At 53.9% G+C, this 12,876-nt stretch overlaps 1 protein-coding gene across 2 annotated transcripts; it reads left to right on the forward strand.

Moving 5' to 3' along the window:
- Positions 1-274: 274 nt before the first annotated feature.
- On the forward strand, positions 275-1,593 carry LOC127019633 (40-kDa huntingtin-associated protein-like). Of its 2 annotated transcripts, XM_050901782.1 has the most exons (2): positions 275-1,143; positions 1,192-1,593. In XM_050901782.1, exons 1-2 carry the CDS (start codon positions 299-301, stop codon positions 1,370-1,372), a joined length of 1,026 nt encoding a protein of 341 aa, XP_050757739.1. In that variant the 5' UTR covers positions 275-298; the 3' UTR covers positions 1,373-1,593. The 2 variants fall into 2 exon arrangements, with proteins under 2 accessions (XP_050757739.1, XP_050757738.1); XM_050901781.1 differs by having other exon boundaries at positions 275-1,593.
- The last annotated feature ends 11,283 nt before the right edge of the window (positions 1,594-12,876 follow it).

Below are 12,876 nucleotides of genomic sequence, written 5' to 3' on the forward strand. Positions count from 1 at the left end.
CTGCTGCTAGCTTCACCCGAAAGCCCTTGCTCCCCTGCCCTACGGCTCTTCCGGGGCGCCGGCCGGGTTGGTGCCGTGGCGGGGAGCCGAGGGCCGCCCAGCCGCGGGGGGGCGCAACGCTGCCCAGCCCCGCACCGTGACTGGGGCGGGGCCCGCCAAAAAATAACCGCGCCCCCTAGTGGGCGGGACGCCGTTGAGACCACGCATCTGTCCCCAATAGCCACTTCACTGCCCCACCGTCCAATTGGCCGGCGGCACGTGAGGCGGGGCGGAGCGCGTCAGTTCCGGGCGGCGCGCGATGCTGTCGGCGGCGGGCGGCTCCGGCCCCGGCGGGGCGGGCGGCTCCGGGCCGGGCCTCGGCGGGGACGGGGACTTCCTGTCGCGGTACCGGCTGGTGTCGGCCAAGCTGCGGCGGCGGTTCCTGCGAAAGCCGAACGTGGCGGAGGCGGCGGAGCAGTTCGCGGCGCTGGCGCGGGAGCTGCGCGCCCGGGAGAGCCTGCCCTACGCGGCCTGGTGCCAGCTGGCCGTGGCGCGCTGCGCCCAGAGCCTCTTCCACGGGCCCGCCGAGGCGGCCGCCCTGGCCGAGGCGGCGCGGCTCTTCCTGCGCCAGGAGCGGGACCTGCGGCAGCGCCTGGGGCTGCGCGGCGGCTTCGGCGAGCACGTGGCGGCGGCGCAGAGCTGCGGCGCCTTCGCCGCCCGCCTGCACCTGGAGCGGGGGCAGCCGGCGCTGGCGGCCGGGCTGTGCCTGGAGCTGGCGGCGGCGCTGCGCGACACGGGCCGGCCCGCCCGCGCCGCCGCGCCCCTGCAGCGGGCGGCCGAGCTGCTGGCGACGGCGCGGCTGCCCCTGGAGGCGCTGCGGTGCCTGGCCGAGCGCGCCTCCTGCCTGCTGCTGGGCTGCGACTACGCCGGCGCGCTGGCGGCGCTGACGCGGGCGCAGGCGCTGGCCGGGGCCGGGCTGGGCTGTGTCGGCGGCGGCGGGGGCGCGCCCGGCGGCGCCTTCCTGGACGTGCTGGCGCGCTGCGAGGTGTCGCGGGTGCTGCTGCTGCTGCTGCTGCAGCCGCCGCCCGCCAAGCTGCTGCCCGAGCACGCCCGGACGCTGGAGCAGTACTGCTGGGAGGCGCCGGAGGGCGGCGCGGGGCCGGGGCCCGCGGGCGGCCCCGGGGCGGGCGGCGGGCTGCCGCCGGCGGCGAGCTACCTGCCGGCCGAACTCTTCCTGCTGCTGCAGTCGGCTGTGCTGGCGTGCCAGGAGAAGGACGCGGAGGCGTTGAAGGCCCTGCAGGCCGAGCTCTGGCCGCTGCTTAGCGCCGAGCAGAACCACCTGCTGCACCTGGTGCTGCAGGAGATGCTCAGCCCCGCCGGACAGGGGCTCTGAGTGAGCGCCGCCGCTGGCATGGACGGGCCTCGTCGTGCTTCCGCAGGGCGGCAGGGCTGGGCTTGGACTTGTTACTTGAGCCACACTCTGTGTCAGCGTAGCCTCTGTTGCGTTATTTATTTTTAATATGACTTCTGTAACAGAAGCAAGTAATCATTGATGAGCGAATGTGTTCATCTACTCATTTATCTTGTGTCGTAGTAAACTACTCGCTGTATGTATTGGAAGTTGTCGTGCTTGAAGAAATGTAATCCCATAGCAGAAAGGCCCATTCAAGGCAGAACCAGGCTGTTCCTTAAAGAACTGGCTGCAGTTTGCAGACAGGAAAACTTGCCAGGAGGATATCACCTGGGGGACGTGTGTTGGAGGGTTTGCACATCTAGGAATCAAATGTTGCTGGAGCTGCTTTTTTTTTTTTTTTTAAAAAAAACACATTAAAATGAGATTTTAATTTTTTTTCCCTCCTGAAAGCAAAAGACACTGCAGCCAACGTGAGGCCATGCATTTGGCTCTCGTGGTGGGCAAAAGGAGTTGGTCGCTGACCTGCAAGTGGTTGTTTGGGGACCAGTGGTGGTGGCCTGACTACATTTGCTGTAGAACAGCTGGCAGAGTTGGTCTCTGCACCACCCTATACTCCTCGCTCTGTATTGCTTGTTGATTCCCTCCTCAGTTGCCTCTGCCGTCGCCACTGCTTCTGTTGGGCTTCACCCTATGGTTTCTAATGTAATCCTTTTGCAATGCAGCTGGGGGGTGGGGGTCGGGGGGTGTCTGTGTGTGAAATGTTTCTCCCCCACCTCCAGTGTTATATGTATACACCCATCACCCTGGAACCCCTGGGATTTGGTTATGTGGGGAAATCAAATGCTCAGGTTAAAGGAAGATGTGGGTCAATGTGCATCGTTGTTTTCTAATATTTGTTTGGGATATAATCCATCCTGGGCCGATGTTAACCTGTTATGGAGGGAGTTGTTCTGTCCAGATGAGAAAGATAAGATAATTAAAAAGAATGCAGAATTAACCCTACAGCCAGCAGGAAACTGGGCTGCCTGGCCTCAGGTTGATCCTAATTGGGGCTATAATCAAACAGATAGAGATAGCTGCCGAATGGGAGGTTAGAAATCTGATAAATGTGATTAGAGCTTGTGAGGAGATGAGAGCAAATTGAAGCAGGGTTATGAGGGGGCTTTGGAGAAGGCGGGAATGTCGCGGATGGAGTGGCGCACTTCACTCATAAGACAGAAGTAGCAATGTTTATTGACATAAAACAGCAATTTAACAGAGTTTGATGGTAAATGTGACAGTGGTTTAACAAGATGCGATGGCAAGGTTCGCTTGATATTTACTGCATAGAGGACAGGGTCAGACAAAACTGGGAGACCCTCCCATTGAGTCACGAGGTTCAGAATGGACCCCCTTGCTTTCTGAACTCCTTCTCAGAGAGGAGTCTAGGTGCGGCTGGATCCAATCCTAGTCCCAGACTTGGTCAGTGGTTTATGTCTAAAGGATTATATGTGCGCAATCATTCCTTTAGATCACTTTGCTAAGATTTCAAAGTTTAGCATGCTGTTAATCACTTACCGAGAATCTGTTGTGGCAAGGAATCTCTCAACCTCGAGGAGTAACCTTGAGAGGCATCCCTACGTGAGGGGAGATCCTGGCGTGCAGCCCGCTGCCGCGTGGGAGAGCTCAACGGGCCCTGGGCTGTCCACTATTTATGGAGTAAGATAATTGACTCATAGTCATATTTGCATAGTGACTACAGATGTTAGCTTCTTCCAAATTTGGTTTGAGTCGGACATTGACCAGCACTGTGGTTAGGTGGGCGCATTGCTCAAATTAGCCCTTGTCTGTTGTGTTGTTATCTGTCTCCCCCAAATCCACTTTGAGCCGGATGCAGCCATCGTGACCAGACGCATCCATTATGACCGCCACTGGTGGTTATCACTGGAGCAGGGTTACAGGAAATACAGGTCAGGCTGGGGGGGGAAGCACACTGCCACAGGGGGTCAGCCAAGTGATGGCCGCCATCGCAGTGGGATGGGCAGGGTAGGTGTGCCCGCCCAGCAACTGCCAGCGATTGGCTTGTGAATTCCCACAGCACCCATCAATGTCAGGCAGTCTTTGCTCACACCTATAAGAGATGCGGCCTGGGGCAGCTCTGAGGAGAGCTCTGCCAGCGGCACCAGGGGACGGTTGTGGTGGGGACCCCAGGGCCCTGCCATGAGGCAGGGCGGTTGTGCGAGGAACGGCTGCTCCGAGCCACCCGGCTCCTGCCCGCCCTCGGGGGCACTGGGCTGGCTGTGGTGCACACAGACGCTCCCCTCCACGGCCTGTGTCCGGAGGAAGCAGGGACACACTGCAAATCAGCGCAGTGGCGTGACCTGTCCGGGAACACACACCCAGCGGAGATCGGAAGCTGGTGTCTCAAATGAAGCAGGGCTGAAAAAGCCTCATGCAACTGCTGGGGCTCCACACTGCTGCGGCCCTGGCAGTGATTACATTACAGCCCCAAGCAGGAGATGCAATTGCCCTTTGGCTTCATTGCATTCTGACAGTAATCAGGCGCAGATGTGAGGAGAGGCTGCCTGGCAAGTGCTGGCCTGAAGAGAGGAAGTGGAGCCATAAGCTTCTCAAAGGGGCATGCCCCTGCCTGAGGCAGGGTAACCTTCAGCCTGGGAGGACAAAACCTGCCACCTTGGGCCCTTCTCAAGGCAACCTTCCTCAGCTCGAAGGCAACTACAGCTCTCCTGCGCAGCATTGGCCACTGCGCCGAAGGACAGCTGGCTGCAGTCTCTGGACCACCAGTGCAGAGGAGCATCCCAGGCATGGTGAAGCGCCCGATGGCAGAGAGAACAGAGCTGCGACGTCAGCTCAGCCCTGAACAGCAGCTGGACTGTAGACAGAGACCCGCACACACTCGCTGAGGAACTGGCCCGGTCCCCCATGTTGATGGCCTTGGACAGGGGCAGACATCTGCACCCTCTGCCCATGGCTCCCACTGCAGGCCAGGCTGGGCCTGACCAGCTGAAGCTTAAATACCCATCAGGGCCTGTACCAGTGGATGCGCAGGCTCGTCCTGCCTCCAGAAACCAGCTGCTGTGTTGTGGCACGTTTGTCCGGGGTTAGATCAGAGAAAAAGCTGTGCGCACCAGAGCCCCCTCTAGATTATTTTCAAAGAGGAAACAGGGCTGAAATCTCTGCAGGTGACCGAGCAGCCTTCACCAACCAGCCCGGAGCAGCTCCAGGATGTTCTCCAGCCACCCAGGAAGCAGTGAAGGGGCTGTGCCGAGCGAGAGCCCTGGGAAGGGGCTGTGGGCAGGCGGGCAGATGTGTCAGAGCCTGCCAAGCTCTGGCATCCATTACTGGAAGCGTCTCTTGACATTCATCTTGTGGGGAATGCAGACCAGACGCTGCTTCCTCCCAGCGCAACGCAGATCTGAGATGCATCACAGCCTCCCCCAAGCCACAGATGTTTCTGTGTGGGGGAAGGGCTGGAGCAGCACAAAGCCCTCTGCCTCTCGGCCAGGGGATGCCCTGCCTAGTCACCACCCCACAAAGAGCCCTGCTGCGGCAGGGGCTGCCTGGCCAAATCCTCCCGGACGCTGGGGATCTTCCTCTCTTTCATGGCTCAGCTGCTAGGATTGCCTGGGCTGGGTGATCCAGTGATCACGCAGCTATCTGGCGTCTCCAGGAAGACAAAACACATGCCTGCCATCCCTTTCTAGTATAGCCCAAGCAGAGATTATTTTGCAATCCAAAGCGTGCGAGGTGCTTCAATGCTGAGCCCCAGCCAGATAAGCCATGGGCCAGGGCTGCTTCTGCATCCGGCTTCTCCCATGCTGGATGGAGAGCCCCCGGTATGCAGCCCCCACCTCAGCCAGGCGTGGGGGATGTATGCAGGTATTGCAGCTGGGCAGATGGGCACCATTCTCAGAAGAAGTTGCCAACACGTGACAGAAACGGGCAGCAGCATGCTGAAGAGAGCACCTGAGCAGGGACTGTGGCCGACGGGGAGCGAAGCGAACTCGGGAAAGCAGAGCTTAATTCCCAGCTCAGCCATGGAGCTAGGGCCAAGCTGCTCCCCGCCTCCTCCGCCTCGGTTTCCCTGTATGTAATCAGGAGAGAATGAACAGACTTAGACTTCCCTTTTCTGTCTGTCGGGTGTCTCTTGTCACGCTTAACTGCAGGGCTTCTCTCTGCTCTCTGTATCTCTTGCCTCCTACCCCACATTGTTACCAGCCTGTTTCTAGCCCGTGAGTGCAAGAGGAGCCTGGGGCCAAGGCGTCCTGCCTCCAGGATGTGCTCAGGGCAGCGTGTTTCAAAGCCATCCCCACGATCCCACTGTATGTCTGTACTTCCCCCTGCCCCCGCATAGCCCGCTCTCTCCCGGAAAGGCGAGGCTTGCTCTCAGTGAGTACTCCTCCTCCCAGGCTGCCTCAGCCGCTGGGTAAGGATGCTCCAAAGTGCTCTGCAGATCCTTCTTGGTCAGCCGGGCAGGGCTAGGGGAGATGACGGTCCAAGCAGCATCCTCCAGCCTAGTGGGCACGTCTGTTGGTGCTGAATGCAGTCAGGCACCCCGGGACTTTTCTAGGCCCCCAACCTAGTCCATTATTTTCTCATCCTAATCTGATTTTACAAGCTTTCCAGGGAACCCCGCAGATGAAGTCTGGGCCACAGGTCCCACTGTGCCCAGCTGCAAAACATGGCCCTCATAGCTGGCTGTCGTCTTGCTCCTGGTGCTGACTGCCCTGATCTTCTACCGTCACTGCAAGCCTGTTGTGCGATTTGGTATACTACTTATACAGAACTTGCTTAGCATTAGTAGCTAAATTTGCTGAAGCCTTGGGCCACAAGCTGTGAACTTTCACCCGGATATGCTGAACTTTTACCTAGTTAAGTAAAAGAAGGCCCCAGAGCTGGTTCGAGCTGGAAGATTAGGAAGCAAGGAAGGCCGCTACTGTCGTCAGCCGACGCAGCAACCTTAGAGATAAGAGAAGAAACGGCCCGCCTAGAGACAACGAAGGGACCCAATGAAGAACGGGAAGACCCCAGACCCTAATATTACTACTGGTCAGAACTGTCGCATGAGGGGTGAGGAACTTAGATTGTAAGGGTATAATTGCCCAGAGATTTCTTTGTTTGGGGTCCCTCCTTGGAGGCACCCAGCTCGAGCTGCTCTGCATGTCGGATAAATAAACCACTTATTTACTCAGCGGACTGGCGACTTGTCTTCTTTGAGCAGGAACCTAGGGCTGAGCCCTGTTGACAGTGGCATAATTCCTGGCAGGTGGTGTAATTCCCTCAACAAAGCCCAAGACCACCTCCCAGCTGGGCAGTGTGAGGCTGAGGAGAGGGCAGGAAGTGGATGTGGAGCTACATGTGGATGATGCAGAAGACTCCTGCCAAGTGATCCCACGTAAGTGCGCAACAGCTGCCACAGGAGAGGGACTGATGGGAAGAGCCTGCCCCGAGCAGCACTGACTGCCCACTCCAGCCACCTCTGAGTGGCAGATCCATGGGTTTCTGCCTCTTAATCCCCATCCACGTGACGTATCTGCTGTGGAGGAGAAAGGGGTGGGCAGCTAGCCCTACGGGGCAGTCCTGGGCCGGAGACCACTGCAGGAACTCCACTGCCCAGGGGGCTGGAGTTTTCCAGGAAGTTTCTTGGGAAGGATGAAGTTTTTCAGTGCCGGAGGGGTGGGCGCGCTGCCCCTTGTGATCTGGGGGATCCCTGTCCACCCTGTTGGCCTCAGCCTGCAGCAGACGAGGCACCCAGCAGCCTCGACCGGGGAACGCTCTTTGTGCTGGCCCAAAAGGCCCTCTCGTCCTCTGTGTACGTGGGTGCACAACCAGGCTCGCTCCTCCACTTGCTGTGCACACAAGTAACACCAGTTTGCCCAGAGGGCACTGGCTTTGTCCTGGGGCTGAAGGTCTTTATGGCGGCCCCAGAGCGAGGGAAGTGGCATGTGTGTGTGTGGAGTGAGAGGGGCTGGATGCTGCACATCAGCACAGGGAAGAAGGCCTGACCCTGCCTCAAAATACACTCAGATCCTCCCCGTGCTGCCTCACGTACGTGTGTGCGTCGCCCACCATCTGGCGGTCCCTTTCTCTGGGGCAGGTTTGCTCCTCTGGGTCGTGCTGTCTGGGTCAGAGCTCCAAAACCCCCACTGTCACGAGCAAGATGTGGCAGCGAGGAGGTGCACCTCTGGCCACCTGTGTAAGATGCAGCAGGAGAAGATTTACAAAGGAGGATGCTGGCCAAAAGCTAGTCCCCAGTCTACGAGGCCATAGTTAAAGGTAAGGTAAAAAAAAGCAGACAGGGCCCCAGAGCACAAAGCTTGTATCAGAACTTTCCCCAGGTTTCCAGATCAGGGCGTCTGCTCAAGAAGTAAGCTTTCTGGCTCCGTTTGCTTACAAAGATGATGCATTCCCAGTGACACAGTCTGAATTCCCCTGTGGGATGTGTTGGGGGCAGGCCCCCAGCACCTTTCCCGCCTCTGAGCACCCACCTCCTCACTCCCTCCCCAGGCTGTGCTGCTGGGGCTCTTTCCTCCTGGCAGCATTAGAGCAGCTGCTGGAGCCGGTCGCATCAGCACCTGCAGCTCCCACACCTCCTCTTCCCTGCGTCTCACAGCACTCTGGGCTTTCTGATAGCCCAGTCAGGAGCAGTTTTATTCCCACAAGGCAGGAGAAACTGGCTGTCAGAACAAGATGGATTTTCTTTCTTTTCTTTTTCTCCTCCTCTTATTCCCCTGCTTCCCTGTTTGCTTTCTCTAGGGATTTACACCCTTCTTTTCCTTTTATTTCTTAGGGTAACTTTAGACTGAGGCAACCTGGGGAACTCGTCTGGCAGCAGCGTGGGAGTCCGGTGCAAGGAAACCTCAAAACCTCCAGGATCGCAGGGATGGTGCGAAAAATCCTTTCAGTGATTATCTTAAAGAATATTCCACCAGAACTGATTTCCCATCCCCCAACCTGTTATTGAGAGAATTGTTCCGTCCAGACAGAAAGATAAGATAATTGAAAAGAATGTGGGATTAACCCTACAGGCAGGGGGAAATTGGACTGCCTGGCCTCAGGTTGATCCCAGTTGGGATTATAATAATCAAACAGATAGAGATAATTGCCAAATAGCGGTTAGAAATCTGATAAATGCGATCAGAGCTTTGGAGGCGATGAGAGTAAATTGAACTAAAGTACAGGCATGTAGACAGAGGCCAGAGGAACACCCCGGCGACTACTGGGGAAGATTGTGACAGGCTTTGTTGACGTATGGGGGAATGACTCTTCAGAATTTTAATAATGAATTGGCAGCAAGTGTGTTTGTGGACCAAGCCGCCTCTGACATCTGCAACTATTTTAAGGATCACATGCCGGGGTGGCGAGGAGAAAATTTGAAAGATACTCTATTACCTGGAGGTTCTATACTTGTACAACATGTGGATGATTTGTTAGTTGCCAGCAAGACACGTGAAGATTGCTAGAAAGATACTATTTGTCTATGTGCTGCTTTAGCAGAAAAACATCACTGTGCATCTCTTTCTAAGCTTCAGCTGCATCAGCAGGAAGTAAAAGATTTAGGATTCATATTAAAAGAAGGACAAAGATTAGTAGACCCAGAACGGGTCCAGGCTATTGTAGAAACGCCTCGACTGGTAACAAAGAAGCGATTGTGAGGATTTTTAGGCGCAGTAGGATACTGCAGACCCTGGATACCGGGGCTAGGGGAGTTAAGTAAGCCATGGACAGAAGCTACCAAGGCAGAGGAAGTGGAGCCTGTATGCTGGGGTCCAGAGAGACAAAAGGCTTTCCAAGCTATGAAAGGAGCTTTAGCTTCTGCTCCAGCACTGGGATTGCTGGATTACTCCAAGTCCTTTCAACTATTTGTGCATGAGAATAAAGGAGTAGCCAGCAGAGTCCTTACTCAAAAGCTAGACCCACACCGCTGCCCTGTGGCTTATCACTCAACTCAACTGGATCCTGTAGCGGCAGGGAATAATTCCTGTGTTAGAGCGATAGCAGCAACAGCGACTATCATAGAAAGCAGCAGACCATTAGTCCTGGGTCACCCAACAACCGTGTATGTCCCGCATGAAGTAGAACTGATTCTTAAGCAACATGCTACACAAGCATTGTCCCCACAAAGAGCACATCGTTGTGAATTAACGATTTTAAATGCAGATAATGTTACTTTAAAAAGACGCAATGTTTTGAATCCAGCAACTTTACTGCCTGTTCCCTCCGATGGTGAGCTGCATCATGGTTATGCTAAGGTAGTGTTCCATTCCAGCCGCCTATGGGAAGATCTGCGGGATCAACCTCTAGAGAACTCGGATCTAACCCTTTTCACCGATGATCGTCACGCTACGACACATGGCTATGCAGTGGTGAGAAACTTAGAGGTACTTGAAGCAGAACCTCTACAACTCTCGGTGAGTGCCCAAGGGGCTGAGTTAACTGCATCAGCAAGAGCAGCCTGGTGGGGACGTAACCAGCGGGTAACTACTTATACTGATTCTAAATTTGCTTTTGGAGTGTGTCATGCAACGGGTACGCTATGGAAAGAACGGGGGTTCCATACCTCAGTGGGAAAAAGTATTTCCGGTGGCACTGAAATCCAAATGCTGTTGGAAGCTATTAAGCTTCCAAGGGAAATCGCTGCAGTACCAGCTCATACCAAAGGATCCAGCAAAATTGAAAGAAATAATGAATTGGCAGATAAAGCAGCTGTGTGAGTCAGCACAGGCAGAACACAGGAACAACCACAAAACCATAGATGGAATGCAAAGAGTAAATTTATTTTCGCTGCCTCGCCAACTGGGGGATCCCCGAAGCAGCACCCGGGCAGAGGCACACAAGTGGGGATGCAGGCACCGCTGAGCTCGCTCCGTGCTGGAGGATTGCCGACCCTGCTGTGTTCGCCTGTTTATCAGGGATTCGCGCAGGCATAGTTTACCACTGTGCTTTGATCTTCTGCGTAGCAGGGCAGGAATCTCAAGCATGTCCAATAGGGTGCCTCTAAGCCTACCACCTGCCTATGTTATCTAAACACGGATGTTCTACTTGTCAAGCACACAAGGATAAACAACAATCAATATGATATATTTATTTTTCTACACTCCAGCTGCAGGTCACTTGAGCGTGTTTACAATCCTCCTTGCCAATCTTCCGTTATTATCCCACAGCAGCTAAAGCTGCTGCCCTCCAACCTATACATGAGAGTACCTCCATAACAACTCCCTCTGCTGATGATTGGCCAGACATCAATAACCCAGCCCAAATATATGCAGCAGTCACTCAGGAAGAACGGGCTCGTTGGGAAAGTTGGGAGGCTGTGAAAGATGAAACTGGAATTTGGACTATTAGGGGAAAACCCATTTTACCAGGAGAATGTTTAATGACTTTGGCTAGGTGGTTTCATGATAAAACACATGGAGGGATGACAGCAGTTGTTAACCAGATTGAGAGAAGGTGGGCAGCTCCAGGAATACATACGGCAGTAAAAAGGATTGAGAGTTCTTGTCCCACATGTTGCAAGTTTTCCGATGCAAAATCCAAACAGGAGGTTGGAGGACGACCATGGGCATACTTCCCATTCCAAAGACTGTGAATTGATCATGCCGACGTGCCTCCCATGAGCGGATTTAAGCACGTGCTGGTAATCGTGGACCAACTCTCAGGATGGGCAGAAGCTTTTCCCACCAGGAAGGCTGATACTGCGGGAGTGGTCAAAGCACTCTTGCAGGAAATCGTTCCCAGATACGGAACACCTGAAACCATAGAATCCGATAGGGGTTCTCATTTTTCAGCAGGAGCTCTAAACAACATTTATAAAAGTTTAGGAATACAGCGACAACTAGATGTTGCATATCATCCGCAGTTGTCAGGACAGGTGGAAAGAATGAATAGGACTCTCAAAAATACAATTGCTCAAACTTGTAGTCAGGTAGGTTTGAAATGGCCTGAAGTTTTAAGAATAGTGCTATGGGATATCAGAAATACCCCTCGCCAACCTCTAGGGTTGTCACCAGCAGAAATAGTGTTTGGCAGGCATTTAGCTGTACCTGGGACCTTTGTCCCCGCTAGGACCAGCCTCTTAGATGGAGATGAACGAGTTACCAGATTTGTGTTGGGGATACAAAAACATTTCCAGAAAACAGGGCACAAGCCCAATGGTTTCAACCAGTACCAGCAGAAATGCAAGGACGTGATATCCGGTCTGGAGATGCAGTAATGATGAAAGTCCACTCTTGCAAAACAAAGTTGGACCCTAAATGGGAGGGTCCGTATACTGTGTTATTAGCTTCTTACTTTGCTGTAAAGGTTGCAGAAAAGGATAACTGGACTCACCACTCTCATGTGAAATGACTGCCAAAAGAACATCAGTTAGATGGACCACCGTCGACCCCACGCGACTCCGTCAATCCCACCTTGGAGACTGAAAACGGGACTGTTTGAGCTTACAAAGGCTGAAGGAATCCCAGAACTACGTCGGTTTTGTTTTCTTTCTAGAGCCACCTGGGCCAGAGAGTCACCCGCTGCTTGCCCAAGTGGACCATCAGAGAACGTAAATCAAGGGCAGCGTCCTGTTTGGTGTATTCGCCACCCTTATAGAGTGGCAATCACTCCAGGCTCAGTTCCAAGAGGGGAAGGTTTGAGATGGCATCAGCACGGTTGGCTTTGTTTATCCTGCAATAATTGTGGCCCACGTCATCCTGGGTGGTGTATTAATAACTGTTATAAAGGTCGTTGGGAAAACCATCATCGAGGTTGGGGCTGGGGAAGTATAACCAGACAAGGCGCAGCTGGATACATAAACTGGTGCTGTGCATGCAGGTGGCACCAACCACCCGGTGAGGAAGAGTTAGCCACGAGACTCAATGTTTTGTTATTGGGTTAAGAGTGGTTACCCTAGTTCTGGTATTAACCCTTCTTTGTCTAGGTGTTTTGGTTCTTTTTCTTTTGTACATTTGATTGAAAACAATGGGCAAGCCATCGCCAAAATGGGCTCAACCACGCATCGACAAACCCATTACGTGAATGATATTCTCAAAACTGTCTTAGTACAATACCTTTCTTTATTGCTTTTACTAATACCCCCCGCTCTTAGTTATAAGGAACACAATTCCTTATAAAGACGGTTTTGACCTTCCGTTGGGAAGATACGGGATTTTAATCTTACATACCAGCGTACTAACAAGCAGACATTACTCCCCATTTTGGGCCCTACAAGGCCATTACTGTGTCGGTGGCCGAAAAGCTTATAAAATACTACCGGCCAATTGGACAGGCAGTTGTTACGTAGCCCGTGGGGGGCCAGATTTACACATTACTTCTAAATTACCTCAGGGAACAATTAGAAACGTCAGAGAAACTTCCCTCATTGAAACTTGAGAACAAACTCTCCAAAGACTAGAAGAGGCACTAGACAGCACATGGAAAAATCCACTAACAGAGGGAAAACTAATAGGATGTTCCATTTCAAGAATGACTCCGTTAGTGAC

The sequence above is a fragment of the Gymnogyps californianus genome, chromosome 9 (genome assembly GCF_018139145.2).
Source record: "Gymnogyps californianus isolate 813 chromosome 9, ASM1813914v2, whole genome shotgun sequence".
In the NCBI taxonomy this organism is placed as follows: Eukaryota; Metazoa; Chordata; class Aves; order Accipitriformes; family Cathartidae; genus Gymnogyps; species Gymnogyps californianus.

What these genes read in the sequence shown, in the direction of transcription:
- LOC127019633 (XM_050901781.1), top strand. Translation starts at nt 299, where the DNA reads ATGCTGTCGGCGGCGGGCGGCTCCGGCCCCGGCGGGGCGGGCGGCTCC.